This window comes from Oncorhynchus gorbuscha, linkage group LG23 (genome assembly GCF_021184085.1).
Source record: "Oncorhynchus gorbuscha isolate QuinsamMale2020 ecotype Even-year linkage group LG23, OgorEven_v1.0, whole genome shotgun sequence".
NCBI lineage: Eukaryota > Metazoa > Chordata > Actinopteri > Salmoniformes > Salmonidae > Oncorhynchus > Oncorhynchus gorbuscha.
Window position 1 is genome coordinate 40,910,649 of NC_060195.1, and position 26,808 is coordinate 40,937,456.

The 26,808-nt window shown below is 43.0% G+C and overlaps 1 protein-coding gene across 2 annotated transcripts in view; it reads right to left on the reverse strand.

Annotated features, from left to right (window-relative positions):
• The window catches only part of mgat4b (alpha-1,3-mannosyl-glycoprotein 4-beta-N-acetylglucosaminyltransferase B), a 222,872-nt gene that overhangs the window by 84,482 nt on the left and 111,582 nt on the right, over nucleotides 1-26,808 (reverse strand). For both annotated transcript variants that reach the window (XM_046323934.1, XM_046323935.1), the window contains exons 3-6: nucleotides 25,373-25,516; nucleotides 21,984-22,117; nucleotides 12,240-12,286; nucleotides 9,655-9,768 (exon numbers count right to left, since the gene is read on the reverse strand). In XM_046323934.1, coding sequence (XP_046179890.1) covers nucleotides 9,655-9,768; nucleotides 12,240-12,286; nucleotides 21,984-22,117; nucleotides 25,373-25,516 — 439 coding nt within the window. The remainder of the gene's footprint in view (nucleotides 1-9,654; nucleotides 9,769-12,239; nucleotides 12,287-21,983; nucleotides 22,118-25,372; nucleotides 25,517-26,808) is intronic.

Here is a 26,808-nt window from a genome sequence, read left to right on the forward strand (position 1 = left end):
TTGGACATGATTTGGAAAGGCACACACCTGTCTATATAAGGTCCCAGAGTTGACAGTGCATGTCAGAGAAAAAACCAAGCCATGGGGTCGAAGGAATTGCCTGTAGAGATCCGAGACAGGATTGTGTAAAGGCACAGATCTGAGGGAAGGTACCAAAACATTTATTTTAGCATTAAAGGTCCCCAAGAACACAGTGGCCTCCATCATTCTTGAATGGAAGACTTTTGGAACCACCAAGACTCCTCCTAGAGCTGGCTGCCTGGCCGAACTGAGCAATCGGGAAAGAAGGGCCTTGCTCAGGGAGGTCACCAAGAACCAGATGGTCACTATGACAGAGGTCCAGAGTTCCTCTGTGGAGATGGGAGAACCTTCCAGAAGGACAACAATTTCTGCAGCACTCCACCGATCAGGCCTTTATGGTAGAGTTGCCAGATGGAAGCCACCCCTCAGTAAAAGGCACATGATAGCCCGCTTGGATTTTGCCAAAAGGCACCTAAAGGACTCTCAGACCATGAGAAACAAGATTCTCTGGTCTGATGAAACCAAGATTGAACTCTTTGGCCTGAATGGCCAAGCGTGATGTCTGGAGGAAACCCTGGCACCATCCCTACAGTGAAGCATGGTGGCAGCATCATGCTGTGGGGATGTTTTTCAGCGGCAGGGACTGGGAGACAAGTCAGGACTGAGGGAAAGATGAATGGAGCAAAGTACAGAGAGATCCTTGATGAAAACCTGCTCCAGAGCGCTCAGGACCTAAGACTGGGACGAAGGTTCACCTTCCAACAGGACAACAACCCTAAGCACACAGCTAAGACAATACAGGAGTAGCTTCGGGGCAAGTCTCTGAATGTCACCCCACGGCCTTGTGGAAAGAAATGTGTGTTTTTTGCCAATTTTAACCGCACCCCCTGACACAGTTCCAATAGCTCGAGGCATCAGAAAGTATGTGTATGGAACAGTGGTGTGTGTTCTCTTAGAGAGAGTTCTGTCCTGTTAGAAGATGCTCTCACCCAGAACTTGTGACAACCACAGTTATTACTGGCCCTGGCCTACCAATCTAAACAGAGGGGAAGTTTGACGATGTGTGTGTACGAGTTTGACGGTATGTGTGTGTAGTTGTGTTTTTGAGTAGGCGCATTTGAAAGAGTGTGCAGGTGTTTTGCATGAGTGTGCAGGTGTTTTGCATGAGTGTGCAGGTGTTTTGCATGAGTGTGCAGATGTTTTGCATGCGGGTGCGTTTGCGTTTGCAGTTGGTTATGTGTGTGTGACTAGTGAAATACTTCAGCGAGACATGGGCCCCTGTCTTAAGTGCTCCTCATGAATAAGCAATGGCAGTGGCCTGTAGCAGCCCAGGGAGCCATTCTCCCTGCTCACACTCATTACTGCAGCACATAAATCACCACACATGCGTGTGCACAGACACACGCACGAACACATCCGTGCGCGTTAAACTAAGCATACATGCAGAGAGACACATACTGAACTAAACACACACACACACTAAAATGACTACAAATACAGTACACACACACAGTCAAGACTGCACACACACACACCCAGACATGCACGCAAAAGACACAAAGGATAAACATCCTACACACACCCACTGTGGATGTGGTGGTACGGGCAGTGCACCTGCTAACACGATACACCTGGCTAATGTAGCGGTAATAATCACAAAGAGCTGGGGCAGAATGTCTGCGTTCAACACCATAGCTCAACACCTGGACAGGCAGGGACTAATTCTCCCTCTCTCTTTTTCTCTCTCGCACGCACGCACGCACGCACGCACGCACGCACACACACACACACACACACACACACACACACACGATCATGTGGGCACAAGTTGTGTGCAGGTGAGTGTGGCTATGAATGTTTGTACCTGGCGGGATTGTGATTGAGGAGAGTTGTGCCCTCCCTTTCCCAGATTAGTAATCATATCAGAGTGAGGCCCATCCTAGACCGCTAATCTGAACAAATCTCCCCGGATTACACACACAGGTGAAAGAGAGAGCCTGGCACACCCACGGATGAGAGGAGAGACAGCAGGAGGGAAACTTGATTTCATCCTTCTGTATTTCTATCATAAAGCCTATATTAAGCAGGCTACGCAAATGAGCTACAAAGTAGCCAAAGCAGTTATAAGTGAACTAAGCAGGAGTTTATTAAAACAGTGACTAGATTTTTTTAAGGGTTGTGGGGCGAGAGGTAAACTGAGTCTATGGATTACTTTGCCTTGGTAGATGACCATGGCTGAGTTAGGAATGGAAGAGCTATGAGCAGCAGCACAGACACACGTGGCTTGACTTGACTTCACACAGCCAGCCGCCTTCAGCAAGTCTCATCTTCAACACAAAAAAAAAACCATGCAGCTCAGCCAAGTGCAAAATAAAACAAAGAGCAGACTGACTGCACGCAGAAAGGATCACCACACACAACCCCACCCTCAGAGACGCACGGCCAGACTAACGCACAAATAAACAAAGAAAGGCAAACATACTTAGGCACATCCAGTCAGGTCCAAGTTTCAGGCTCCTGGAAGAGGCAAGCAGGTCTTTAGTGAAAATCCCCTCGTAGTGGCTAAAGTTCATGATGCCGATGACCTTAGCAAAGGCCCCAGGACCAGTGAAAGCAAAATAGCTCCATAACATCAAAGATCCAGCAGGTATTTTCTGCTTATGTATCCTTATTTTGACACCAATCCCACCAATGTTGTGCGTGGCCATAGAGCTATATTTTCATGTAATCTGACCATAGCACCGGTTGAAATCCAAGTGCCAATGCCATTTAATAAACCCCAGGGGCTTACATTTGTACAATTTTTTTACATTTTTAAATAAAATGGTGTTGGATCATTAATGTTATGTGGCTATGTTGCTTCCAATGGTCCTGGGACCCTTGTTAAAGTCATCAGCATCTTGAACATTACCCATTACCAGGACGTTTTAGCCCAAAACCTGGTTGCCTCTGCCAAGAGGCTGAAACTTGGCCGGAAGTGAATCTCCCCGCAAGACAGTAACCCCAACCAAACACAAAAATCCACAAATGATTAATCATATCAAAATGAACATTCAACATTATTCAGCCTATGGACTTGAACACCATTGAAAACCTGTAGTTTGAATTAAAGAGGGCAGTCCATAAGCAAAGATGAAGGATATCAAGAATCTGGAAAGATTCTGTATGGGCTGACGGTGAAGTAGACATACTTGGTATTCATATCACAAAATACACTGCTCAAAAAAAGAAAGGGAACACTAAAATAACACATCTTAGGTCTGAATGAATGAAATGAAGTCTAGCATTGTCTTGCATTAGGAGGAACCCAGAGCCAACCGCACCAGCATATGGTCTCACAAGGGGTCTGAGGATCTCATCTCGCTACCTAATGGCAGTCAGGCTACCTCTGGCGAGCACATGGAGGGATGCGCGCCCCCCCCAAAGAAATGCCACCCCACACCATGACTGACCCACCGCCAAACCGGTCATGCTGGAGGATGTTGCAGGCAGCAGAAAATTCTCCACGGCGTCTCCAGACTCTGTCACGTGCTCAGTGTGAACCTGCTTTAATCTGTGAAGAGCACAGGGCCAGTGGCGAATTTGCCAATCTTGGTGTTCTCTGGCAAATGGCAAACGTCCTGCACGGTGTTGGGCTGTAAGCACAACCCCCACCTGTGGACATCGGGCCCTCATACCACCCTCATGGAGTCTGCTCAAACAATCAGAAACAGACACATTCACATTTGTGGCATGCTGGAGGTCATTTTGCAGGGCTCTGGCAGTGCTCCTCCTTGCACAAAGGCGGAGGTAGCGGTCCTGCTGCTGGGTTGTTGCCCTCCTACGGCCTCCTCCACATCTCCTGATGTACTGGCCTGTCTCCTGGTAGCGCCTCCATGCTCTGGACACTATGCTGAAAGAACACAGCAAATCTTCTTGCCACAGCCCACATTATTTTCCATCCTGGATGAGCTGCACTACCTGAGCCAGTTGTGTGGGTTGTAGACTCCGTCTCATGCTACCACTAGAGTGAAAGCACCGCCAGCATTCAAAAATGACCAAAACATCAGCCAGGAAGCATAGGAACTGAGAAGTGGTCTGTGGTCCCCACCTGCAGAACCACTCCTTTATTGGGGGTGTCTTGCTAATTGCTTATAATTTCCACCTGTTGTCTATTCCATTTGCACAACAGCATGTGAAATTTATTGTCAATCAATGTTGCTTCCTAAGTGGACAGTTTGATTTCGTAGAATGTATGCACATATGACTGTAAGTCGCTTTGGATAAAAGCGTCTGCTAAATGGCATATATTATTATTATTTTATTTCACAGAAGTGTGATTGACTTGGAGTTACATTGTGTTGTTTAAGTGTTCCCTTTATTTTTTTGAGCAGTGTATATAAATAATCTTTCCACAATGAATTTCCATAGAAAACTAGTCAAAATAGACAAGATCCTGCAACCATGGGGAGGTAAAAACGTGTTTATTTGTGGAACAATTACACTGATTAACTCCTAGGTCATATTTCAGTTTAGTCATTTACTTATGGCCCTGCCTACTCCTGATGATTCGTTTTTCAAATCATATGAGCACATTTTTATTTTTTTGGGCTTCATCTGGGATGCTAAACCAGACAAGATAAAAAAAAGTGCCTATCTGTATAACGAATATGAACTGGGTTGGCTGAGATGATTAAATATAAAAGCACTAAGCCTCTCTAAAATCATCACATACAAAAGTATTACTTGAACCCAAAATGTTTCTCAAGTAGATTACTAAAATAAGCTCATTCGTTGTTTAAAAATTTATTTTTTGCCTTTGTGCAGATTGCCATGCCTCAAAAGACCTGCATTTATGGAAAAGATGTTTGAAAAGGGTATTTTGTTTTTAAATTATATTGTAGATTGGAATTGTAGAGTTGCCTTTCATGGAGTTACCCGAATTGTATGGGAAGGTCTACTCAATCCAATATTACAACCAATTGGTCCTGTAGCTCAGTTGGTAGAGCATGGCGCTTGTAACGCCAGGGTAGTGGGTGATCCCGGGACCACCCATACAGAATGTATGCATGACTGTACCCGTCAAAATATGGATTACCCCAAAAATGGAGCAGGCAGGTGGCAGTGGCAGTGGCAGGAGGTAGGGAACTGGTCCGTCTGCCCAATATAAAGGATCAAAACTGGCGGAGGAACAAAAATACCATAGGAAAGTATACCAGTTTTATTTGAGGACCAAGATGTTGACAGCAGTGCCATACAGATTGCAAAATAGATGGGAAGATATTTTTTTTATGCACCGATTCCATGGCACAGGGTGTATAGGTTGATTCAAGACTTCGTGCTTTTCAGCTAAACGTATTGTATCGTATTCTTGCCACCAACAAAATGTTGAATATTTGGGGCATACAATCATCCCACCTCGGCAGATCTTGTTGTAAGGATACATAATCATTTACATTACATTTAAGTCATTTAGCAGACGCTCTTATCCAGAGCGACTTACAAATTGGTGCATTCACCTTAATCAATAGACCATTTGTTCTGGTATTGCCCTCAGGTAGCCGGGTTTCTGGCCTCAGGTTTGGGAATGGCGGGAGAGGTTTGTGAGGGTCTCGGACGGTTCAGGGTCAGCTGTATTTTTCACAAGTACCAACACACGGGTGTGATCGTTCTACAGTGGTCCCGGTGTGATTAGAACGCTGATTTAGAATGGCCAGTTTCGAATGACGCAACAATCAGCATTTGAGCTGCCCACACTTTTTTAGGAAACATTTTGCACAAACACAGTCCTTACAACGTTATGTCCAGAATGTGAGCAGTTTATTTTTGGATGCAATGTTCAGACATTCACAGAAGTATCTACAGCATAACACAATCATCCAAACCGGAAAAATGTTGGCTACATTTGTCCTAGCGCCAACTGAGGAAAGATTGACATAACACAAGCGGTCATATTTGTATAACTCTCGCTGACAAACTACAATATGAAATGACTATTTATAATTAATCACGTCACGGGTGAGCTCACCATTGATCGAAATATTTGAGTAAAACGCTCTCTCCAAATCGAAAGTAATCCGACGATGGGTAGCTTTTGCGCGCTGCTATGCTTTTTGATCCTCGCAGAAACCAAAGATAAGTTTGGTGAGTTTGGTCTGTTTATAGTATGCATGTTCAAGAGGGGGGTGTCGTCCACCGTCGTTTACATCCCACCATTCATTTCCGTAAGTCCTCAAAAAATGAGTGAACCTTTACTCCACCTGATTTTGTTATAACATCTTTGGTCCAGCAGAAGATTTACGTGAAACCCAGAATGCATTGTATGTCAACAAACATGGCTACATGCTGGAATTAGTTTAGCTCATCATAATCAGTACAACCAAAAAAAATAGTATTTTACACACATAATATGTGCCCATTACAATCTATGCCGCAACCTTACCTCATTTGCACACACAGTATATATAAGTTTTCTCTATTGTATTATTGACTGTTTGTTTATTCCTTGTGTAACTCTGTGTTCTTGTTTGTGTCGCGCTGCTTTGCTTTATCTTGGCCACGTCGCAGTTGTAAATGAGAACTTGTTCTCAACTAGTCTACCTGGTTAAATAAAGGTGAAATAAAAAATAAATATGCAAGAATCGGAATGCATGAAAACAATTGGGAAGTGCTTGGGGAATTTTGTCCCGGTCAGAAATGTCCCAAAAATGAATTGTCCGCAAAAGCAAAAATTACATTTTTTTTAATGTGAATAAATGAGGATGCGGAAAACACCTCAATTCAAACTGTAACAACTTAATAATTGGCTGTTAATTTAACATTGAAACAGCCTATAAATAAAAACAGGCTAAGTGGCTTGGTTTGAGGGCAGCGTGGATTAAATGTACTGTTGTGTAACAATCACAAACTGGAACGGCGAGAACGTTTTAACTTCACGTGCATAAAAGAACTCACGCTGGGGCGACGTTTGAGATATTTGGAACTCACGCATGAAAGGGTTTTAACCTCTCTGAACTACCCATCCCGGATACGTGTTTGAATTCGACAACATACGGTGTTCGGCAACAAATAGTCGTATTAAACATTCCTGAAAATACAAGTGTCTCACATGCTTCAATAGCCTAGAATCTTGCTAATCCAACTGCATTGTCGCCATAAATCATTTTTTAAATATGAAAGAATACGCTGCGATTATCTGAGCACAGACCCCCATATCAAACTACTTATTCAGCCAGCACTTGCGTAACAAAATCACAGATTGCATTGAAATAAATAGTTTACCTTTGAAGATCTTGCTCTAGTTGCAATCCCAAGGCTCATTGTTACACTATTAATTGCCTTTTGTTCGGTTAAATACATTTTTTATAGACTAACACGAAACATTTTGTGAACGCTTATCTCGTTGAATTTCGTGTCATTCATGTTTCGATGTAACATCCAACGTAAATACACAGTATTTCCCTGACTTTATCCAGTCATGTTTAACACAAACAAACTTGATGGGTCATTTTGCGGGACGTATTGACCCGGAAAAACCGATTGGAAGACAAGTGACGAGCCCATTGTGCACCAATTATATGACCACTGTCTCGTTGATTGACTGTATTTTAACCCAATGACCACTGATCGTCTTGAAATCTAGCTGGGTAGATAGCCAATGAGCAGAGGTAAACGGCAATATCCCATGGTTCTTTGTTGTAAGACAAACCTTTCCATTGAACGCTGGCGTAAGGACCGTTCTTTCGCCGTTGCCAATTTAACCGTGAAGGAGCGAAGCTTAATACGCACAGCAGTATTTCGGTGACTTGCATCTTCAGCTGTTTATTTATCCAACATCATGGCGAATAAGTCAAGGAAAGCTAATTCTACGACTAGATATATACGAATGTAGAAACAATTTTAGAGGAAATTGATCGTGAAAGTGAGACAGATCTGCTTTTTGAAGACTCCATTAGCTCCCATAGCTTTGATTCTGAAACTGAGGCATATTTTTTGAACGGAGAGGAAATTGTTTTGGAATGGTAAGTTGCTCTCATGCTAATGCTGTTCTTTCTCTCGGAGGACCTGAGCCCTTGGACCATGCTTCAGGACTACCTGCCATGATGACTCCTTGCTGTCCCCAGTCCACCCGGCCTTGCTGCTGTTGCAGTTTCAACTGTTCTGCCTGCGGCTATGGAACCCTAAACTGTTCATTTTTACTCTTGAGGTGCTGTCCTGTTGAACCCTCTTACAACCACTGATCTCCACCCGGCACAGCCAGAAGAGGACTGGCCACCTCTCATAGCCTGGTTCCTCTCTAGGTTTCTTCCTAGGTTTTTGCCTTTCTAGGAAGTTTTTCCTAGACACCGTGCTTCTACACCTGCATTGATTGCTTTTTGGGGTTTTAGGCTGGGGCTATTTAAATAGATTTGATTTGATAGAGGACTGAGGGTCTTCCAAATATTGAAAGTGTGCAAATAGTTACCCATGTTATTTTGTAAATGTATATATATATATATTTATATTTATATATATATATATTTATATATATTTATATTTATATATATATTTATATATATATATATTTATATATATATATATTTATATATTTATATATTTATATATATATTATTTATATATTTTATCAATAATAATTTTCTTCCCATTTTTTTTCATATATTTTTTTTTGGGGGGGGGGGGGTGTTAAAATACCATTTTGGTATTTTGTATATAGTTATTTGTTTCAAATTGTATACCACTTGGGTACATTTGGGCTACTTGTGTGGGACACCTGGGTGACTTCATGATAAATGTCATGTAGCACACTCATTTTGGAAGTTATCATATCCTTGGTTCTGTGCCTGAGCCACAGGCTGTTAGATTTGAGTATTTCTTCAGGCGGAAATTGCACAAAGTAGGGGGGTAGCTCTAAGAGGTTTTAAGATTTAAAAAAAATATATATATAACTTGTTAAACAATCTCTTTCTCTGAGAAATTGTATTAGTTTAATTGTATTGTATAAAATAAATAAATAAATTGAGCATAAAATATAGCTCAGTATTTGTATTATTCATTTTATACAGTCTTTTTTGCTCGTCTTTATCAAGGGTGCCAAAAGAATTTGACCTGACTGTAAATACTCACACACACCTACACAGACAGGCACTTAGGTAGACAAGGTAGACAAGTAGTGAGTTAGACACACAGCTAGATAGCTAATCAAACAGACCAACAGACAGACAGACTCTCTCATACACACATTTATGCACGCATAGTCATGACCATTAAATATTCACACATGCAGAAGAGTGCTAAATAAAAGAAGACAACAGTCTCGACGTTGGAATGTCACACACGCATATTCATTCACACCCAGCGGGGTACTAAATAAGTGACGAGAGAAGGGCTGAGGTGATGTCATCAAGTCACACAAGAACAGAGGAGTGGAGAGTGTCCCTCAACTCAGACTCAACCTGACGGTATTCCACACACACACACACACACACACGCACGCGAGCGCACAACAACGAATCGTCACAGCATCCTCATATGAAACAACGGGCCACGGTTCAAGACAAGACTTGAATATAAACTAGTCTCCTGTACTGAACTGCAGTGGGTTGCTCAGACAGTTGTGAAAGCTGCAGCAATCTGCTGGGAAGGCTGCCGTATTACCTGACCCTCTCCTTGGGGTCTCCGAAGGACTCTTTGAGACGGGAGAAATCGGGGTAGAAGTGGACTGATGGAGAGATGATCTCTAGAAGACCTGACTGGATCTCAACTGGAAATCTGAAAGAGAGAGAAAGGGGAGGGGAAAGAGAGAGAAGGCAGAGGGTAAAGAGAGAGAGTGGAGAGTGGTATCAACTATACATTTTATTTTCTACAACTATCATACAGACACAGCCCTGTTGGGATAGACAAAGAGACAAAGAGACAGACAGACGGACGGACGGACTGACAGAGGCGACAGCATGTTGGTCCCTCCCACCCTGTGCATAATCACTTCCTCTCGTCAGGTTATTCAAATGCCTGACAGGATCGCGCGCACACACACAAACACACAGCAAAAAAATACACTGAAATGCATTTGTATTAGTCAGCTGTTTCTTGATCCGCAAATGCTAATAACCCATTCACAACCGCCTGACTACATATGATAATATATAGAAATGATATAGAAAATGCGCTGTAGGCATAACAGTTCCTTTTTTTTCTCTTGAACATTTACTTAACAATTCAGTTTTTCTTCAAAGTTTCTTCATTTACTTATTGAATATTTAGGCATACTTTGCTTAAACATAACATTTCAAACAGCCTAAATTGACACATTGTGCATGCTTTTGTGAAAAAATAGTCAAACAATAAAACACACGTTGAGCAGACTTACGAACTAAAGCCAGATAAAAAGAATGAAAGAAAAACCTCAATGTAGCCTATAGTTGTGAATTGCTTGAGTTGCGAATGCTTGAATTTGAATTGGTCACACCCAACAGGAAGCAGAATTCTAATTAAAGGAAGTAGAATTTAATTCAATACAATTCAAATGGCTTATTTAACACCATAGTAATGTTTATTTTGACAATGTATGGTTACCAATACCATGTAGCATAAGCTTGAAATATTTATTTTTAAAACTCGTTCTCCTATAACAATTTTTCAGAATTATATTGGACTAGAAATATTTTAAGATCATGTTGTGGGTTGTAAATTTAATAATTCCCTTAATGTTTTAAATATTAGAAAACACTGCAGTATGGAACTGAACAATGTAACATCTAATGACAAGGAAAAATACAAAAATATCTTTGAGTTATAATCAAACTAATGAAATGGTATGTGTAATACTTGCATCAATAAGTGGCATATTCTTTTGATAAAAGATTTGACAAACGAATTAGAATTTCATGTTTCACATCTCAGTTGAATTGGTTTGAATTACATTTTACTTCCTTCCAATTCTGCTTCATGTGGGGTGTGGCCAATTCAAATTCAATGTTTGAATTGAATTGAATTCAGATAAGGACGTACAAAGAGAGAGAGGATCCAATCATGAGAGAGACAGGGGTCAAGTGTGCATCACTAACCCTGCCAATCACCCAGGACAGGAAAAGCTGCCCCTTAGGAACTCACATGCACACACACTAACTCACAATAGTTCACACCACACACACTCACACCCCCCCTCTCTCCTGTGTTTCCAATCTCACTGAGAGAACGACAAGATGACAGGGGGCACATTCAACCTCCTGCCCTCTTCTCTCCCCTCCCCCTTCCTTCCGTCAACCCCCATAGCCATCTCCAACCATGGCCGTGTCCCAAATGACACCCTATTCCTTATGTAGCACACTACTTTTTCCCAGGGCCCATCAGGCTCTGGTCAAAAGCAGTGTACTTTAGGGAATATGGTGCCATTTGAGACACAGCCCATTTCCCCTGAGGTGACACTGCTAGGGGACTTAGGAGAGTGACAGTGACGGAGTGACCACTGGTATCATCTTGGGTCAAAATGGCCACCTCGGCAGGAAAGAGCTCTGGCTCAATCTCCCACTAACAAACATGACTGTCTAAAACAGCAGGTTCTTAAACCTGCACAGTGGGCACTTTGTGAGGGGGGATACTGTCGGTCTATGGAAGTTGCTAGGAGGATAGGTTTGGGGTTAAGGTTAGGGAATATAGGATTTTGAATGGCACTGAATTGTGTGTCCCCACAAGGTTAGTTATACAAGACTTTGTGTGTGTGTGTGTGTGTGTGTGTGTGTGTGTGTGTGTGTGTGTGTGTGTGTGTGTGTGTGTGTGTGTGTGTGTGTGTGTGTGTGTGTGTGTGTGTGTGTGTGTGTGTGTTGGAAGGTAAACAGGATACAGTGAAATACACACACCACAAATAAACAAACATGTATTCAAATAGAAATACACTATGCACACACGTCAAAGAAGACAGAAGTGCACGTGTGGAATAGATCCAAGACTTAAACAGACAAGCAGAGACCAAACGTGACATATGGGCACAAGTAGAGTGAATACATCTCACACACACACACGCGCGCACGCACACACACACACACACACAAAGCACATGAACATGCAAACATCAAACGCAGGTAGCAAACACACACAATAACAAAATCATTTAAAAATACCACACACACAAACACCTTATTCCACAGGTCCACCCAACACACACTGAGCCCGAATTGAAAGTGACAACAGTCCTCTCCATGGAGAGGCAGGTCTCCATGGAAACAGCATCCCGCGGTACTTACAGGCGCTTGAGGTTGTCAGCCACGCTGTTGGCATACTGTTGGTCCGTCTGCAAAACGAGAAACTTATTAATAAAAAAAAAGACAAATAAAATCCAATGTCAATGCAGTTTTCTGTTCCATTAAGAGACGATATGGCTGCAGAAAGAAAGCCTGTACATAATATACACACTGTTCCCATGTGTACTATTGTACACAAAGAACGATTTGCCTACAAGACTTTTGCCTTTGTCATTTACAATCTGCCCTGGATACAAAATAAAATAAAAAGCACAAATAAATTGCTTTTCTATCACAACAACAACAACGTCACAGTAATTGTGCAATGCATAAATAGTGTTCCAAGAAAGCCACAGTGGAGATTGCGGGCTGTTCCAGTTTCATCCCAAGTGGAAGCACCAGCTTGATGGTGTAATTATCTGGCTTTGTATAAATCCGACATCCAGAGCTGTGTTGAGGTCAAGGAGAGGATAACACACGTATACACCCACTGGCCAAGTTTGCTTCACGACTTCCATATAAACCCACAGGAAAAACCAACATCATGCTTGTTCAAGAGGGTTTGCCTCAAAAAAGTAATGCACAGTAACATTACGCAATACTAATGATGAATTATATAACTTTAACAGCTGACGCCATCTTTCTTTGCTTGTTGCTCAGACTAGCCATGCCCTTCTGGAGGGCTAACTCCAAAACAGTACTCAGAAATGTCTTGGCCATTAAACAACAAATTATTCCAAATTCCCTGACTCTATGTCTCTCCATCCCGAAAGGCTGACAGATGGAGAGAAGAATGGGGGAGCATTGTAGGTGGAGAGAGAGAAGCAAGGGATCAGACGTCTAACAGGAAACACCTGGGATCACGGACCACATCCTCCGCTCCTCAAATTAACCGGACGAGAGAGCAATAGAGGGAGGGAGGGAGGGGATGGGGACTACCACAAGGGAAACACAAAATAGCCTGTCAAATTTCCACCCTCGGTGCCAGGACAGCTATGAAAAACATCTTGTAAACAGGAGAAACCAGTAATTATTGACACCCTTAATAAAGATGAGCAAAAATGACTGTATAAAAAATAAATCATTCAAATACTGAGATAAATTGTATGCTGAAATAATTGGGAAATTATATTATTTTCTACTAATACAATTGCTCAGAGAAAGAGATTTCACTTAACAAGTAATATTTGTATTTATTTATTTTTTCGCAAAAAGATAGGGATCCCAATTATTGAAACTTCTGTTTTCAATACCTTTCAATACCTCACCTTGCAAAAATAACGGCAACGAGCCTTTTCCTAAAATGTTTATATGAGTTGGAACACATTGGGAAGGATCTTAGACCATTCCTCCATGAAAATAGAACTCTTTGGCCATGAACACCAGGGGTGGGTTCGGAGTCTAAATGAGAATGCATAAGCAGAAAAGTACCCCATACAGACTGTGAAATATCGTGGTGAATGATTGATATTATGGGGCTATTTTACTTCCAATGGTCCTCGACCCTTGTTAAGGTCAACAGAATCGTGAACGTCACCCAGTACCAGGACAATTTAGCCCAAAATCTGGTTTCCTAAGGCAGGAAGCTGAAAAGGTATAGGAAAAGAGATAGAAGTGAGAGAGAAGAGATTGAGAGAGAGACAAGAAGACAGAGAGAGAAATTGGAAAAACAGAAATAACACCAGGCTGTTTTCATCTCTCCAAGGGGTTGGTGTGTGCTATATTAGGCCCCCTTCAACACCAGACCCCCCACAGCTGATGAGCTAGTGGAGTGTCGCCCTCCTCAGCTCTGAGCCACTCCACTGGTGGAATGTACCATGACCCCAGAGGTGAGAAACAGGACCTCAGAGGTGACAATGTCTGCTGCAGAGTCTGTTAAGAGGCTTGCGACTTCAATTGACAGGACTGTCAAGGAACAAGCTTAAAAAGAATGACAGTCGGAAAACGACCTCTCCACATTGCGTTGGTGGTCTAGTACTTCAAAGCCTTGCTCGACAACCTGGCACCCTTGGTCCTGGACATGGAATGCTATTGAGGAACATGGGTGTATCATGACATGTTCATGTGTTCAGCCAACGCGTCACGTGGGTTTTAGTGTATGAGCTTCATAGAACCATTGTTTCATATGTCATACACAGCCCTAATCTGTAGCCAGTCAATTTGCAACAGTCATGTAAAATCCGATGCAGTACAACGAGGTTACTACTACCTAACCAGGGGACCAAGGTCATCGACAATACTGTCCCAACTAATCCCTTAACCTACTGTTCTACTCCTGTTCCAACATGTGTAGTTACCTAGACAACGGAACCAAATAGTTTGCATCGTATTTGTTTAGTTCTGTGTTTTATTTGCTTATGGTCACACACAGACAGATGGAGACGCGAGGGAAAGAGAGGGATGGAGAGACAGAGGGACAGACATATGGATAGTTGAAGAGAGAAAGGGTGTGACATGTTTGGGAGGGAAAGAGAGAGGGATGGAAAGAGACTCGGAGAGAGAGAGCTGCTACTTCCGTGCTCTTCAGATGCCCCTATAGAGGCGTGGGTAATAAAAATGAGAGATGGCATAACCTAAGAGACATTCAGGAGAAGGATAGGGATGGAAACACAAGAGATAGGGGGGGGGGTGAGCGAGAGAGAGAGAGAAATAAAGAAAAAAGAAAAGAGAACTACACAAAGAAAAACAAGGTGGAGAAAGAGAGGGGAAGATAGTGAGTGAGAAAGGGCGAGAGAGAGGCCTGCCAGCCATCGGAAAGTGTTAACTAATGCAGATGTCATTCACTGCCTTTTAACTATAGCCACTCTGGGGACTGTAACAAAGACAGACTGGGACTCAACACCACACACACACACTGACACACACTGCAGCAAGACACACACAGACACACATGCAGAGGCGCACATGGACGCACACACACATACCACAAGGCGCTACGAGACACACACACGTGTACACTCAGGAATGGACAGGCACACACTAACACACACCCACGCAAAATCCATGTGTGGTGGGTGTGCGTCTGTGTTTGTGATTGACTAATGCTGGTGATAATAACTTGATGCATGGCTTAATCACACAGTTCTATATGTATCTCGCTTCCTCGTGACCTTTCCGGCTGGCCAGTCAGCTATACCATTAGTCAGTCTGCTCTTACATTATGCTACTACAGCAGGGGAAAGCAATACACTGGGAGGGGCACAGGCGCACACACACACACACACACACACACACACACACACACACACACACACACACACACACACACACACACACACACACACACACACACACACACACACACACACACACACACACACACACACACGCACACACGCACACACAGAAATAAACACATTTCGGTTATACATGTACTATTCATGCTGTTGCACGCCTTACATTCACATGCACGCACACACACATAATCATTCATCACCACAGGGTCCTTTGGACTTAAACAACCCTTTTACATGATTAGGGTTTCTTCACAATCGATTCCAGTGAACAAACACAGGCCTACCTGCGCAGCTAGCCTGTTCGCCATTGCATCACTAAGCAGGGGAGAGGGGGATACCTCGTCAGTTGTACAACTGAATACGTTCAACTGAAATGTGTCTTCCGCATTTAAACCCAACCCCTCTGAATCAGAGAGGTGCGGGGGGCTGCCTTAATCAACATCAGCGCCCGAGGAACAGTGGGTTAACTGCCTTGCTCAGGGGCAGAATTACAGATTTTTACCTTGTCAGCTCGGGAGTATGAACTTGCAACCTTCCGGTTACTAGGCCAACGCTCTAACCACTAGGCTACCCTACCGCCCCCCACTGGTATCCTGGACACCCCACACAACCCCAACATTACAGCCTTATTCTAAAACGGAATATTTAAAAAATCTATACACAAAGTGAAATCAGGTTTAGATTTTCTTTTACAAATGTAATAAATATACAAAACAAATACCTTCAGACCCTCAAAATTGAGCTCACCTGTTTCCATTGATCATCCTTGACACACTATAACTTGTTTTTTACACCTTTATTTAACTAGGCAAGTCAGTTAAGAACTAATTCTTATTTTCAATGACAGCCTACAGTGTGTTAACTGCCTGTTCAGGGGCAGAATGACAGATTTGTACCTTGTCAGCTTGGGAGTTGCAACCTTCCGGTTACTAGTCCAACGCTCTAACCACTAGGCTACCCTGCCGCCCCAGGAGTCCACCTGTAGTAACATTTTTTATTGGACATGACTTGGAAAGGCACACCTGTCTAGAAAAGGTCTCACAGTTGACAGGGCATGTCAGAGCAAAAACCAAGCCATGAGGTCCAAGGAATTGTCCGTTTAGCTCCGAGACAGGATTGTGTCAAGGGTACTAAAACGTTTGTGCAGCATTGAAGGTCCCCAAGAACACAGTGTCCTCTCCATCATTCTTAAATGGAAGAAGTTTGGTATCACCATGAGTCGTCCTAGAGCTGGCCCGCCAGGCGAAACTGAGCAATCCGGGGAGAAGGACCCTGATCAAGAACCTGATTTTTAAAATTTTATACAAAACATTTAATTGAACCTTCATGTAACTATGCAAGTCAGTTAAGAACATATTCTTATTTCCAATCACAGCCAACCCCGGCCAAACCTGGACAACGCTGGGCCAGTTGTGCGCCGCCCTATTGGAACTCCCAATCATGGCCGGTTGTGATACGGCCTGGAATCGAACCAGGGTCTGTAATGACTCCTCTAGCACTGAGATGCAGTGCCTTAGACCGCTGTGCCACTTGGGAGCCCCGTCTGGGCACTCTACCATAAAGACCTGATTGGTGGAGTGCTGCAGAGATAGTTGTCCTTATGGAAGGGTGACGGCCTACCGATGGTCACTCTGACAGAGTGGCAAAGGGCACCTAAAGGACTATCAGACCATGAGAAACAAGATTCTCTGGTGTGATGAAACCAATATTGAACTCTTTGGACTGATTGCCATGGGTCATGTCTGGAGGAAACCTGGCACCAACCCTACGGTGAAGCATGGTGGTGGCAGCATCATGCTGTTGGGATGTTTTCAGCGGCAGGGACTGGGAGACTAGTCAGGATTGAGGCAAAGATGAACAGAGCAAAGTACAGAGAGATCCTTGATTAAAACCTGCTCCAGAGCGCTCAGGACCTAAGACTGGGGTGAAGGTTCACCTTCCAACAGGACAATGACCTTAAGCACACAGTCAAGACTACACCGTAGTGGCTTCGGAACAAGTCTCTGAATGACCTTGAGTGGCCAGGCCAGAGCCCGGACTTGAACCTGATCGAACATCTCTGGAGAGAACTGAAAATAGCTGTGCAGCGACGTTCCACATTCAACCTGACAGAGCTTGAGAGGATCTGCATATTAGACTGGGAGAAACTCCCCAAATACAGGTGTGCCAAGCTTGTAGCGTCATACCCAAGAAGACACGAAGCTGTAACACAGCCAAAGGTGCTTCAACAAAGTGCTGAGTAAAGGGTCTGATTACTTATGTAAATGTGAACATTTCTAAAAACCTGTTTTTCTTTGTCATTATGGGGTATTGTGTGTAGATTGATGAGGGGGAAAAACAATTGAATCAATTTTAGAATAAAGGTGTAACGTAACAAATTCTGGAAAAGGTCAAGGGGTCTGATTACTTTCCGAATGCACTGTATATAGTACCAGTCAAAAGTTTGGACACACCTACTCGTTCAAGGGTTTTTCTTTATTTTTATTATTTTCTACATTGTAGAATAAAAGTGATGACATCAAAACTATGAAATAACACACATGTAAGCATGAGGCAACAAAAAACTGTTAAAGAAATCAAAATATATTTGAGATTATTTGCCTTGACAGATTTTCACACTCTTGGAATTCCATAAACCAGCTTCATGAGGTAGTCACCTGGAATGCATTTCAATTAACAAGTGTGCCATGTTAAAAGTTACTTTGTGGAATATCGTTTGTTCTTACTGCGTTTGAGACAATCAGTTGTCTTGTGACAAAATACGGGTGGTATACAGAAGATAGCCCTATTTGGAAAAAGACCAAGTCCATATTAATGCAAGAACAGCTCAAATAAGCAAAGAGAAATTACAGTCCACAAAAATCACCAAGCGCTATGATGAAACTGGCTCTCATGAGGACCACCACAGAAAAGAAAGACTCAAGAGTTACTTCTGCTGCAGAGGATAAGTTCATTAGAGTTAACAGCTTCAGAGATTGCAGCCCAAATAAATGCTTCACAGAGTTCAAGTAACAGACACATTTCAACATCAACTGTTCAGAGGAGACTGTATGAATCAGGCCTTCATGAACGAATTGCTACAAAGAAACCACTACTAAATGACAACAATAATAAGAAGAGACTTGCTTGGGCCAAGAAACATGAGCAATGGACATTAGAACGGTGGAAATCTGTCTTTTGGTCAGATGTCCAAATTTAAGATTGTTGGTTCCAACTGCCGTGTCTTTGTGAGATGCAGAGCAGGTGAACGGATGATCTCTGCATGTGTAGTTCCCACAATGAAGCATGGAGGAGGTGGTGTGAATGTGTGGGGGTGCTTTGCTGGTGAGACTGTCTGTGATTTATTTAGAACTCCTCAAGGCACACTTAACCAGCATGTCTACCACAGCATTCTGCAGCGATACACCATCGCATCTGGTTTGGGCTTAGTGGGACTATCATTTGTTTTCCAACAGGACAATGACCCAACATACACCTCCAAGCTGTGTAAGGGCTATTTGACCAAGAAGGAGAGTGACAGAGTGCTGCATCAGATGACCTGGCCTCCACAATCACCCGACCTCAACCCAATTGAGATGGTTTGGGATGAGTTGGACCGCAGAGTCAAGGAAAAGCAGCCAACAAGTCTTCAGCATATGTGGGAACTCCTTCAAGACTGTTGGAAAAGCATTCTAGGTGAAGCTGGTTGAGATAATGCCAAGAGTGCAAAACTGTCATCAAGGCAAAGGGTGGATACTTTGAAGAATCTCAAATATAAAATATATTTTGATTTGTTCAACACTTTTTTGGTGAGTACATGATTCCATGAGGTATTTCATAGTTTTCTTGTCTTCACTATTATTTTACTATGTAGAAAAAAGTATTTAAAAAATATATTTTTTACAGTATGACTATTTCAGCTGGAAACTGCTGAATTGTCAGATTGTTTTTTAATGGAATATCAATAAAAACAATAAAACTGCACTTCTTAAACTAGTTGAGTATCTGGAGCATCAGCATTTGTGGGTACAGGCTCAAAATGTCCAGAAACAAATAACTTTCTTCTGAAGCTTTCATTGTCAATTTCTCACATGGAATAGCCTCCATTTCACGGAACAAGAATAGACTGACGAGTTTCAGAAGAAAGTCTTTGATTCAGGCTTTTTGAGCCTGTAATCGAACCCACAAATGCAGACGGTCCAGATACCAAGCTAGCCTGAAGAAGGACAGTTTTATTGCTTCTTTAAATCAGCACAACAGGTTTCAGCTCTGCTAACATAATTGCAAAATAGTTTTCTAATGATCAATTAGCCTTTTAAAATTATAAACTTGGATTAGCTAACGACGTGCCATTGGAACACAGGAGTGATGGTTGCTGATAATGGGCCTCTGTACGCCTATGTAGATATTCCATTTCCTGCAACAATAGTCATTTACAACATTAACAATGTCTGCACTGTATTTCTGATCAATTTGATGTTATTTCAACGGACAGAAAATGTGCTTTTCTTTAAAAAATAAGGACATTTCTAAGTCACCCCAAATTTTGAACAGTAGTGTACATACAGCTGAAGTCGGAAGTTTACATACACTTAGGTTGGAGTCATTAAAACTCGTTTTTCAACCACTCCACAAATTTCTTGTTAACAAACTATAGTTTTGTCAAGTCGTTTAAGACATCTACTTTGTGCATGACACAATTTTTCTAACAATTATTTACAGACAGATTATTTCACTTATCATTCACTGTATCACAATTCCAGTGGGTCAGAAGTTTACATACACTACGTTGACTGTGCCTTTAAACAGCTTGGAAAATTCCAGAAGAATATGTCATGGCTTTAGAAGCTTCTCATAGGCTAATTGACATCATTTGAGTCCGTTGGAAGTGTACCTGTGGATGTATTTCAAGGCCTACCTTCAAACTCAGTGCCTCTTTGCTTGGGAAAATCAAAAGATATCAGCCCCCAAAAATTGTAGACCTGGTAGTCTGGTTCATTCTTGGGAGCAATTCCCAAGTGCCTTAACGTGCCACGTTCATCTATACAAACAATAGTACGCAAGTATAAACACAATGGGACCATGCAGCCGTCATACCGCTCAGGAAGGAGACGCATATGGTCTCCTAGAGATAAATGTACTTTGGTGCGAAAAGTGCAAATCAATCCCAGAACAACAGCAAAGGACCTTGTGAAGATGCTGGAGATAACAGGTACAAAAGTATCTATATCCACCGTAGAAGGAGCCAAAACCGGCATAAAAAAGCTTGACTACGGTTTGCAACTGTACATGGGGGAAAAAATCTCAATTTTTGGAGAAATGTCCTCTGGTCTGATGAAACAAAAATAGAACTGTTTGGCCATAATGACCATTGTTATGTTTGGAGGAGAAAAGGGGGATGCTTGCAAGCTGAAGAACACCTTCCAAACCATCAAGCACGGGGGTGGCAGCATCATGTTCTGGGGGTGCTTTGCTGCAGGAGGGATTGGTGCACTTCACAAAATAGATGGCATCATGAGGGAGGAAAATTATTAAATTACCCCCGCACCGTTACCCCCCTGTATATAGCCTCATTATTTAGCAAATATTTTCTTAACTCTATTTTCTTAAAACTGCATTGCTGGTTAAAGGGCTTGTTAAATAAGGCTGTAAAATTTTACGTTAAGGTCTACACCTGTTGACAAATAACATTTTATTTTACTCGATACAGTACTTCAATCAATTGTTTCAACTGGTACAGGGGGACCTTCAGATGAGTGTTTTGAGGCCTGTGGGAGTCCTAATACACCTTTACATAGAAAGGATCATAGTGTGTAGTGCAAACTGCTTGGACTCTACAGACAGAAGTTGTATCGACTTTAGACAAGTCCCAAGATGCTTGTGGGGGGGGTAGCAGAGCAAAACGGAGATTCTCATCTTTCCATAGAGGGGTCATAATAGGCCAAACCATTCGGACACTACAGATGATTTTGCAAGAAGACCGATTTTCAGAATGTCTCATGGTCTGACAAAAAGCGCTCTAGCTCTCACCTTTCACCGCAGATGCGGAAATGTTACATATGCGGATGCCGTGGATTGAGATGCATCCAATGCAAAGGAACATGTCTAGCTTAAACTGACAGATTTTTATGGGGATGTTTTTATAATGCTTATTAGATTTCCGTGGGGGTGCGGAGATCGACCTTAGGGAGTTAATATGGGTCAGACAAGTTAGTGATGGATAGTGTCTAGGCTATTAGCGGAGCAGTAGGGGATGTGTGTGCTAGTGGCAGTAGCCTGGGGTAGCATCACTCATTAGCTCTTCAGATCACTGACCTTTTATAGACACAGTATATATACACTCACAAGCACGCAAGCAGACCCATACACACACACCTAAAGAGTTCACGGACCCACTTCAAAAGCCACGACCACAGAAGGTCGGGACACACACACACACACACACACACACACACACACACACACACACACACACACACACACACACACACACACACACACACACACACACTCTCATTCTATAGTATCTCACCTCAGCGATGAATACCACAATGACGCAGTCCTCCTTCTCTGCGGCGCTGAGCTCTGTCATCAGAGAACTGAGGGTGTCCGTCAGGTAGGAGTGGACCTCCCTCTTCACACTGGGCACGCCCATCACGATCGACACTGACGGGGACACACATAGACCAATCACAGTCAGTACAGGGAGAGAAAGAACCAACGACATGCTCGATTGTGTGGAATGAGCCAGTCAATATAACTTATTACGGAGTGACATTTTACTGCGGTCACGTGAGTACGGATGAGAAAAATCCCTCAAATTCAGCCATTGCCGTGCATTCAAATTAGCCCCAAGGTTGCCTTGCTAAATCTTGTTCATTCTCTTAAATTAAATACCATGTCTGTTTTCTCATTAGCTTTGCTTCTAGTCCTTAGGAAACTGTAAAGTATTTTATTTTATTTTTATGTATTATTTATTACATTGTCAGCCCTTAAGTCTTATTACATATTGCCGCGAAGAACTATTGGATATCATAGAGACGTCAACTTACCAGCACAACCAGCACTACGGCCAGGAACACGACTTTCCCAAAGCGAATCATTTGACTGCACCTCCCAGGACATTTGTACTGATTCCAGAGGCCGACCCAAAACAGCACCCCTGGAGGAGAGGGTGCCGGAGCGGTTTTCTAGTGAGAATTCGGATGTGCGTACACCACCCACCACTTTTGAGTATATTACTGGCTAATGTCCAGTCCCGAAAGTCACCAAAATCAGGGCAAGAGTTGCTTTCCAAAGAGATATCCAGGATTGCGACATACTCTGTTTCACGGAAACATGGCTAGCTGGTGACATGCTGTCGGCGTCCGTACAGCCAATGGGATTTTCAGTGCATCTTGCTGACAGGAATAGACATCTCTCCGGTAAGAAGAAGGGCGGGGGTGTATGTTTCATGATTAACAACTCATGGTGTAATTGTAACAACATACAAGACCTCAAGTCCTTTTGTTCACCTGACCTAGAATTCCTCACGATAAAATGCAGACCGTATTATCTCCCAATAGAACTCTCCTCTGTTATCTTCACAGCCGTGTATATGCCCCCGCAAGCCAAGACGGCCATCAAGGAACTTCACTGGACTTCATACAAACTGGAAACCATATATCCTGAGGCTGCATTTATTGTAGCTGGTGATTTTAACAAAGCTAATTTGAGGACAAGGATACCTAAAATCTATCAGCATATCGATTGCAGTACACGAGCAACACGCAAAACCATTGCTGCTCTAACTTCCGCGATGCTTACAAGGCACTCCCCCGCCCTCCTTTTGGCAAATCCGACCTTGACTCCATCTTGCTGCTCCCCTCCTATAGGCAGAAACTAAAACATTTAAACAAGTGAAACCTCGCAAGGCTGCCATCCCAGACGGCATCCCTAGCCGCGTTCTCAGAGCATGGGCAGACCAGCTGGCTGGTGTGTTTACGGACATATTCAATCAATCCCTATCCCAGTCTGCTGTCCCCACATGCTTCAAAATGACCACCATTGTTCCTGTTCCCAAGAAAGCGAAGGTAACTGAACTAAATGACTATCACCCCGAAGCACGCACTCCTGTCATTATGAAGTGCTTTGAGAGACTTGTCAAGGATCATATCACCTCCACCCTACCTGCCACACTAGACCCACTCCAAAAATAACCTCTCACTCAATGTCAGCAAAACAAAAGAGATGATCATGGACATCAGGGAACAGCAAAGGGAGCACCACCCTATCCACATCGACAGGACAGCAGTGGAGAAGGTGGAAAGTTTTAAGTTCCTCAGTGTACATATCACTGACAAACTGAAATGGTCCACGCACACAGGACAGTGTGGTGAAGAAGGTGCAACAGCACCTCTTCAACCTCAGGAGGCTAAAACAAAATTTGGCTTGTCACCGAAAACACTCACTAACTTTTACAGGTGCACAATTGAGAGCATACTGTCGGGCTGTATCACCGCCTGGTACGACAACTGCACTTCCCACAACCGCAGGGCTCTCCAGAGGGCTAGCATTCACTGGTTGAAGGTGAAGTAACTTTTGGAGTTGACTGGTAACTATGACATGAATATATATATAATTTACAACATTTGGAAGGGAGCTATAATCCAGTTATAATACTTTTTTTTTCAACATGTGCAGAGTGTGTGTCGGTATTTCTTGAATTCAGGCCTGGCTGAACTTGTTCAATAGGGAAAGATTGCTTCCGTACCCCACTTCCGCTGAAAATGTAACTTTCCTGTGTGACCTTATTGTTCACGACGGAGACAGAATAACATGTTTTCTGAAGAGTGAGTCGAAGAGATGGTGAGATGAAATAGATGAGGAGAGAGAAGTACAGAGAGAAAGGCTGTAGATTGTATATCTGGACAGGGGTGGAGAGTGGAATGACTTACAAGGACAATCTTGTCAACACAATAAAAATACAATGCCCTGTAAATGAGTGATGGTGGTGAGTGATGGAAAGAAAGAGAAGAATACATTGTCAAGGCTGAATTACAATTCAGGTATTTTTTTTACCAACTTCCCATTCCCATAGGGAGGAAGTCCACATCAATAGCAGTGTTTCTGCAGCAACAGTTGATTATAGTACCCTGTACTCGTCCTCGCCATCCCTTCCTCTCCCATTGTGAGCTAACATAAGCAGACCCTAGCGGCTATCTTCTCCATGTAATACGCCCATAAAACATACTCTGATTACTAGAGGGGAGCTAGGGGTAGCGTCCTGGCTAGTGCTCTACGAGGCACCCTCACGGACGTGGCCCGAGGAATTGATTTAGGGGGGTTTCAGTGGCCTGAACATAAATCTCACACACATGCACACACACACGTACGTACGTACACACACAAAAGCACAAGTGCTAGCAACACGCACACACCCACACACTTGTTAATAGCACCTCTGAGAGTCTAGCTGGCTGTCTGGAGAGTTGGATGGCCTCTCCAGGGGGTGGAGGTTTAAGGGGGGGGGGGGGGCTAGCTCCCAACAGAGGGTGAAATCTAAATGGGCTACTGGCACAGCCACAGTGGGGCAGAAAGCCAGAGAGGGGAGGTTGAGGATGAAAAAAAATGGTCTGGACAGTAGACACTATTACTGTTCTGAGGGGAGGGAAGAGGTGGAAGTAAGTAAGGATGGAGATAAGAGTGAATGCGAGAGATAGAATGTGTGCATGTGTCTGCTTCCATGCGTGGCTGTGCTTGTGTGTATGTCTGTGTGTGTAGTATGCTCCTAAGTGTGTGTGTGTGTGTGTGTGTGTGTGTGTGTGTGTGTGTGTGTGTGTGTGTGTGTGTGTGTGTGTGTGTGTGTGTGTGTGTGTGTGTGTGTGTGTGTGTGTGTGTGTGTGTGTGTGTGTGTGTGTGTGTGTGTGTGTGTGTGCTGACCCCCGGTGCGTCCTTGGCCCACGTGCACAGCGGGCTGCAGGCTACTCTCCTTGGCCAGGAGATGGGGCAGGTGGTGGAAGATACTGGGCAGCTGGAGCACATTCTTATTGGTCGTCACATTCCACAGCTTCAACTTGGTCTCGTCTGTCACACACACACACACACACACACGGAAGAACGCATGCACGCAGACACGGAGCACACACACACACACGGGTCAGAAGGGCATTAAAATGTTTTATCAGAAGTCACACATTATTATTAATGTGGTTAAAATGAGAATGGATGCTACTAAAGGGCTCATTCATGTACAGTATATTTGAGTAGCAATCTTTTCTTACTGACTGGATATACCATTCAAATATAATTCAACCTAATCCTTACTGAAATGTCAGAATAACAGTACAGAGAATTATTTATTTCAGCTTTTATTTCTTTCATCACATTACCAACGGGTCAGAAGTTTGCATACACTCAATTAGTATTTGGTAGCATTTTCTTTAACTTGTGTCAAACGTTTCAGGTAGCCTTCCACAAACTCCCCACAATAAGTTGGGTGAATAATGGCCCATTCCTCCTGACAGAGCCAGTGTAACTGAGTCAGGTTTGTAAGGCCTCCTTGCTTTCATTTCTGCCCCTACATGTTCTATGGGATTGAGGTCAAGGCTTTGTGATGGCCACTCCAATAACTTGACTTTGTTGTCCTTAAGCCATTTTGTCACAACTTTGGAAGAATGCTTGGGGTCACTGTCCATTTGGAAGACCCACTTGTGACCAAGCTTTGACTTCCTGACTGATGTCTTGAGATGTTGCTTCAATATATCCCCATAATTTCCCTACACCAGTCCCTCCTGCAGCAAAGCACCCCCACAACATGATGCTGCCACACCCGTGCTTCACGGTTGGGATGGTGTTCTTCGGTTTGCAAGCCTCCCCCTTTTTCCTCCAAACATAACGATGGCCATTATGGCCAAACAGTTCTAATTTTGTTTCATCAGACCAGAGGACAATTCTCTAAAAATGACGATATTTGTCCCCATATGCAGTTGCAAACCGTAGTCTGGCTTTTTTATGGTGGTTTTGGAGCAGTGGCTTCTTCCTTGCGGAGCGGCCTTTCAGGTTATGTCGATATACAGTGGGGCAAAAAAGTATTTAGTCAGCCACGAATTGTGCAAGTTCTCCCACTTAAAAATATGAGCAAGGCCTGTAATTTTCATCATAGGTACACTTCAACTATGACAGACAAAATGAGATAAAAAAAATCAAGAAAATCACATTGTAGGATTTTTTATGAATTTATTAGCAAATTATGGTGGAAAAAAAGTATTTGGTCAATAACAAAAGTTTATCTCAATACTTTGTTATATACCCTTTGTTGGCAATGACAGAGGTCAAATGTTTTCTGAAAGTCTTCTGTGGTCCATTCCTCCATGCAG